We start from the raw sequence: 7,018 nt of genomic DNA on the forward strand, positions 1-7,018 counted from the left end.
ATGGAATCAGAGATGACCAACATTCTGAGTTACATACATCCTTGCTATGTATTAGATAATACATCTTACACATTTACAAGCAAACCTTCGAAGATATGTGTTGCACTTTATGTTTTTCTTGGCTTATTATCTATTTGTACAATATGCGGAAACCTCCTTGTAGTAATCACTATTATTTACTTCAAACAGCTCCACATGCCAACAAACTATCTCATTCTGTCTTTAGCTGTGGCCGATTTGTTTGTCGGAATTTTGGTGTTTCCTTTCAGTATGGCCTTCACTGTCTTCTCCTGTTGGCATCATGAAGGGCTGTTTTGTAAAATACGAGGTTGTTTTGATGTCACACTGAGCACAGCTTCAATTTTAAACCTCTGTTGTATTTCCATTGACAGATATTACGCCGTGTGCCAGCCTCTGACCTACAAAAGTAAAATAAATTATCATGTTATCGGCATCATGATATTGGTAAGCTGGGGTGTTTCTGCACTAATAGGAATTGGAATAACAGTAGCAGGATTTAATCAAGGGAAATGTGAAGAGAGATGTTTCATTGATGCACTAATTTCGACCACTGTAGCATGTATATTTTCCTTTTATATCCCAGTTATCATTATGCTTAGTATCTATTTGAGGATTTTCCTTGTTGCACACAAACAAGTACGCAGCATCCAGAGTACATGTCAGAGTACAATGTCACGAGCAACTGTCAGTAAGATGGAGACAAAAGCTACCAAAACTCTAGCAGTTGTTATGGGAATTTTTATTTTATGTTGGACACCATACTTCATTTGTATCATCTTTCAGCCTTTAACGTTTGATGTTACTCCAATCGCCGTGATTGAAACATTAAATTGGCTTACACTTTCTAATTCAATGCTGAATCCTTTGATTTATGCTTTCTTTTATAGCTGGTTCAGGGCGGCTTTTAGATTGATCATTACTGGAAAAATATTTCAAGGCGATTTTACTAAGACGAAACTCTTTTGATTTTTTTCATAGTTATTTGGATATTTTTGTAATTCTGAATGTTTAAATGTGAAGAAAGAGGCTAAATGGATGCACTAATTTTGACCAGTCTGGCATCTACATTTTAATTTTATATCCTCGTTAACATGCTTAGTATTTACACAGAGAGATGTACACAGCATACAGAGAACACCATGTAAGCGTACAAAATCAGGAGCAACTGTCAATAAGATGGAGACAAAAGTCAGCAAAGCTGGCTATTGTTATGGGAGTTTCTATTTTATGTTGGACATCATACTTCATTTGTATCAGCTTCCAGCTGCCCTCTGATGAAGAAACCATCTGCCTCGACCAGTTCAGTTGTTGTCGAGTGTCGTTTGTGTAATGCAGTTGCTGAATATTTAAATTTTTATTCATTATAGTTATAATGTGTCAAGAGAAAATCCAATGTACACTCTGCTGTAGATTTTTTGTTGGTTGGTGTTATGTTTTATGTCTTACATTTGTAAAGCACCCTCTAACCATACCTACCGCAATCACATCTAGCCTACTACATGTCTACTATACATACAGTTTGCACCATACTTTTTTACCAACATTTATTTATTTATTAATATGCCTGTTCTCACTCCAATCCTAGTAAAAATGCACCTTGACAATTTTAGCACTTTTGAGTAAAAGGCGTGTTTCTCCAAAATAACACCCTCTTTAATCACTTTTATAAAGAATGACTGATGGGGATAGTAAATGGAACGTCCCACACAACTCACACATCTTTTTTTTAACATCACAAAAGCATAATGTGATATCGATGGCTAATGGAATGTAAAATGTTAAAACCAGTCGGCAGTATCAAATATTTGAGGAAAGTGGAGAGAAATCCACCAAAAGTCTTCTTTTCTCATATGATGGTTCCTACTGTACCTGACTCCTTACCTTTTTTTTTTTTTTTTTTTTTTTTTTTTTTTTTTTTTCAACCATTGTTCCACTACCCTTCATTAGATACTGTTATTAAAGCATCATTTCTAGTGTGCTTTGAAAATGATGACTGGAAAAATATTCAGATATACTGTATATATTGATATATAATACATAAAAATATGTTTGAAAGTGCTGAAAACATGTGCAAAGACTGAGAACTATTTAGGACTGAATTGTTTGTTTCAAGATCTAAAACGAACATTTGCAGGGTTCTTTTTTCCAATGGCAGATTTCCGCTCCCCCCAAAGATTTTCAATTGGATTGAGATCAGGACTCATCCCTGGCCATTTTAAAACAGTCTTTTTTTTTCCTTTTCAACCATTCCTGTGTGGTTTCGGTATTGGTCTTGCTGGAGGACCCATGATCTTTGTTCACCTCAAACAAAGTTTTCTTACACTGGGTAAGACATTTCACTCTAAAATCCATCCATCCATCCATTTTCTTTACCGCTTCTCCTCACTAGGGTCTCGGGCTGCTGGAGCCTATCGCAGCCATCATCGGGCAGGAGGCGGGGTACACCCTGAACTGGTTGCCAGCGAATCGCAGGGCACATATAAACAAACAACCATTCACAATCACATTCACACCTACGGGCAATTTAGAGTTGTCAATTAACCTACCATCCATGTTTTTGGGATGTGGGAGGAAACCGGAGTGCCCGGAGAAAACCCACACAGGCACGGGGAGAACATGCAAACTCCACACTGGCGGGGCCGGGGATTGAACCCCAGTCCTCGTAACTGTGAGGCAGACGCTCTAACCATTCGTCCACCGTGCTGCCCACTCTAAAATCTCTTGATAATTTTCTGATTTCATGATACCTGAGATACAGTCAAGGCCTGTAGTACCAGTTATAGCAAAGCAGTCCATCAGCATCATGGATCCTCCACCATGCTTGACTGTTGGCAGGGTGTCCTTTTCGTTAAAGGGTTCATTGCACCGTCTGTAAACATGCTGTTTTCTGTGCTCGGGTTGGTCATCTCTGGCACAGGACCGATTCGATACGTATCTAGATACACAGGTAGCAATTCAAATAAAAAATGATATCTTTAAGTGTGGAATGATTCGATTCAGGATGGGAGCGAAACGATTCTCGATTCGATTCGATGGAGATAAAATGTAATACTTAACCTTTGCACATGTGCTTATCATAAAGAACCTTGACTTGACTTAACCCAGTTCTATAAGATGATATTTGTCTCACCTTATTTTCAAACATTTACAATAAAAGACCACTTAACCATGAGCATTGTTGCTTTATGGCACTGTAAAACATAAAAAAAAAAAAAAAGAAATTATTAATTAATTCAAAAAAAGTTATTATTGAAATAGATCACAACAATACAACAATGTATTTTGAAGAGTCCCTCAACACAAACTCTGCACAAACAATATCTTTAGACCACGGGGGGTCTCGCACACCATGCCAGAGTCTGGGGTCTCTGAGGCGGGTTCTCCTATCTCTGGGGTTGAGGTCACCAAGGTGGTTAAAAAGCCCCCGGGAGTGGATGAGATTCGTCCAGAGTTCCTAAAGGCTCTGGATGTTGTAGGGCTGTCCTGGTCGACACGCCTCTGCAACATCGGGTGGACATCGGGGATAGTGCCTCTGGGTGGTGGTCCCCCTTTTTAAGAAGGGGGACCGTAGGGTGTGTTCCAACTGCAGGGGTAGCACACTCCTCAGCCTCCATGGTAAGGTCTATTCAGGGGTGCTGGAGAGAAGGGTCCGTCAGGAGGTCGAATCCCAGATACAGGAGGAGCAGTGTGGTTTTCGTCCTGGCCGTGGAACAGTGGACAAGCTCTTCACCTTCGAGGGTGCATGGGAGTTCGCCCAACCAGTCTACATGTGTTTTGTGGACTTGGCGAAGGTGTTCGACCGTGTCCCTCGGGGAGTCCTGTGGGGGGTGCTTCAGGAGTATGGGGTACCGAACCCCCTGATACGGGCTGTTCGGTCCCTGTACGACCGGTGTCAGAGTTTGGTCCTCATTGGCGGCAGTAAGTCGGAATAGTTTCCAGTTTGGTGGCCTCAGTTTTGCATCTCTGCTTTTTGCAGATGATGTGGTTCTGTTGGCTTCATCAAGCCGTGAACTCCAACTCTCAGTGGAGTGGTTCGCAGCCGAGTGTGAAGCGGCTGAGATGAGAATCAGCACCTCCAAATCTGAGATCATGGTCCTCGGTTGGAAAAGGGTGGAGTGCCCTCTCCAGGTCGGGGATGAGATCCTACACCAAGTTCAAATATTTTGGGGTCTTGTTCACGAGTGAGGAAAGAATGGAACGGGAGATCGACAGGTGGATCGGTGCAGCATCTGTCGTAATGCAGATTTTGTATCGGTCAGTGGTGGTGAAGAAGGAGCTAAGCCGAAAGGCGAAGTTCTCTATTTACCGGTCGATTTACATTCCTAACCTCCCATATGGTCATGAGCCGTTGGTCGTGACCGAAAGAACAAGATCCTGGATACAAGTGGCTGAAATGAGTTTACTCTGCAGGGTGTCCGGGCTCTCCCTTAGAAATAAAGTGAGAAGCTCAGTCATCCGGGAAGAGCTCAGAGTAGAGCCGCTGCTCCTCCGCATTGAGAGGAGCCAGATGAGGTGGCTCGGGCATCTGTTTAGGATGCCTCCAGGACGCCTCCCTGGTGAGGTGTTCCGGGCATGTCCCACCAGGAGGAGACCCCGGGGACGCACCAGGACACGCTGGAGAGACTACGTCTCTTGACTTGCCTGGGAACGCCTCTGTATCACCTCGGAAGAGCTGGAGGAAGTGGCTGGGGAGAGGGAAGTCTGGGCTTCCCTGCTGAGGCTGCTGCCCCCACGACCTGACCTCGGATAAGCGGAGGAAAATGGATTGAATAATACCAGCATATCATTCTAGATTTAGTTGGGCCTCAATATTGATGAGATCACGGAGAAATGGAAAAGCCATGTTGGCTTCAGGTGGGAGGAGATTGTTAGAAAGTCAGGATTTATCATGCATAACTTCTTTCTTTTATCATGCATAACTAATTTCTTTTACCTGGCTTGTTGAAACCGATTGATCAGGCTTTCCCTCATCTCAGGGTCAACTTTCTCGGGTTTTCACACAACCTACTTGGTGGAATACCCCTGCAGTTTTTTTTATTTTTTTTTACAAATGCAAATAAAACCTGTCGGCTCATGTTTCCCTCGTGCCTGTTTGCTATTATTATTTCCAGAATCTGCCCCTTTAGTGACAACGATAATATTTGGCCCATGCCAAGAGAAAAATATTGTTTTGAGCACTTTTGATCATGAACAAAATAAAACTTTCACCTGTGTTTGAGACCTCAAAAATATGGATGTAATGGATGGATCACTATAGTATGCCTTAGATTTCCCACAGTGGGATACAATAAAGAGATGAAGCAGTACAGTATGTGCTTCATAAAACATGACGTTTGCCTTTTTCCATAGCAACGTTTGTGCTTTTAGATATTATTCAAAGAAACTCTATGCAAAAAATAAAATAAATCTCGTAGTAGAGAAAAATGTTGACTTCAAATATCAGAGATGTTTCTAGAAACCTCCAAACAGACCTATGATGTCATCAAAAAACCTGCGCTGTGATTGGATAGAATATCCGCCTTAAACGTAATAATGATACAGGGACTCAAATGTCTTGTGCACATGAGTGAGAGCAACACTGCTGCACTTACAAGGTAACCTTATTTGTTTGCATGAACATTGATGTTGTCTCTGTGCTAGTTGAAATGTATGTTTAATGTATGATGCTTTTCATGATCAATGGCTTTTAATGAAACATTTATTCACAGGAATCCCGAAGAATGGAATCAGAGATGACCAACATTCTGAGTTACATACATCCTTGCTATGTATTAGATAATACAACTTACACATTTACAAGTAATCCTTCAAAGATATGTGTTGCACTTTATGTTTTTCTTGGCTTATTATCTATTTGTACAATATGCGGAAACCTCCTTGTAGTAATCACTATTATTTACTTCAAACAGCTCCACATGCCAACAAACTATCTCATTCTGTCTTTAGCTGTGGCCGATTTGTTTGTCGGAATTTTGGTGTTTCCTTTCAGTATGGCCTTCACTGTCTTCTCCTGTTGGCATCATGAAGGGCTGTTTTGTAAAATACGAGGTTGTTTTGATGTCACACTGAGCACAGCTTCAATTTTAAACCTCTGTTATATTTCCATTGACAGATATTACGCCGTGTGCCAGCCTCTGACCTACAAAAGTAAAATAAATTATCATGTTATCGGCATCATGATATTGGTAAGCTGGGGTGTTTCTGCACTAATAGGAATTGGAATAACAGTAGCAGGATTTAATCAAGGGAAATGTGAAGAGAGATGTTTCATTGATGCACTAATTTCGACCACTTTGGCATGTATATTTTCCTTTTATATCCCAGTTATCATTATGCTTTGTATCTACTTGAGGATTTTCCTTGTTGCACAAAGACAAGTACGCAGCATCCAGAGTACATGTCAGAGTACAATGTCACGAGCAACTGTCAGTAAGATGGAGACAAAAGCTACCAAAACTCTAGCTATTGTTATGGGAATTTTTATTTTATGTTGGACACCATACTTCATTTTTTTGATCTTTCAGCCTTTAACGTTTGATGTTACTCCAGTCGCCGTGATTGAAACACTAAATTGGCTTGCACTTTCTAATTCAATGCTGAATCCTTTGATTTATGCTTTCTTTTATAGCTGGTTCAGGGCGGCTTTTAGATTGATCATTACTGGAAAAATATTTCAAGGCGATTTTACGAAGACGAAACTCTTTTGATTTTTTTCATAGTTATTTGGATGTTTTTGTAATTCTGAATGAATCTTTAAATGTGAAGAAAGAGGCTTAATGGATGCACTAATTTTGACCACTCCGGCATCTACCTTTTAATTTTATATCCTCGTTAACATGCTTAGTATTTACACAGAGAGATGTACACAGCATACAGAGAACACCATGTAAGCGTACAAAATCAGGATCAACTGTCAATAAGATGGAGACAAAAGTCACCAAAACTGGCCATTGTTATGGGAGTTTTTATTTTATGTTGGACATCATACTTCATTTGT

The 7,018-nt window shown here is 40.6% G+C and overlaps 2 protein-coding genes across 2 annotated transcripts; both read left to right on the forward strand.

Annotated features, from left to right (window-relative positions):
• LOC133417100 (trace amine-associated receptor 1-like) lies at nt 1-987 on the forward strand. Its single transcript, XM_061704602.1, has one exon. The coding sequence runs from the start codon at nt 1-3 to the stop codon at nt 985-987; it is 987 nt and encodes a 328-aa protein (XP_061560586.1).
• Nucleotides 988-5,850: 4,863 nt separating this feature from the next.
• LOC133417363 (trace amine-associated receptor 1-like) lies at nt 5,851-6,728 on the forward strand. The gene is given in 2 exon segments (XM_061705096.1): nt 5,851-5,877; nt 5,880-6,728. Coding segments are annotated over 2 exon segments (876 nt in total).
• The last annotated feature ends 290 nt before the right edge of the window (nt 6,729-7,018 follow it).

Source organism: Phycodurus eques, chromosome 18, assembly GCF_024500275.1.
Source record: "Phycodurus eques isolate BA_2022a chromosome 18, UOR_Pequ_1.1, whole genome shotgun sequence".
NCBI classification, from domain to species: Eukaryota; Metazoa; Chordata; class Actinopteri; order Syngnathiformes; family Syngnathidae; genus Phycodurus; species Phycodurus eques.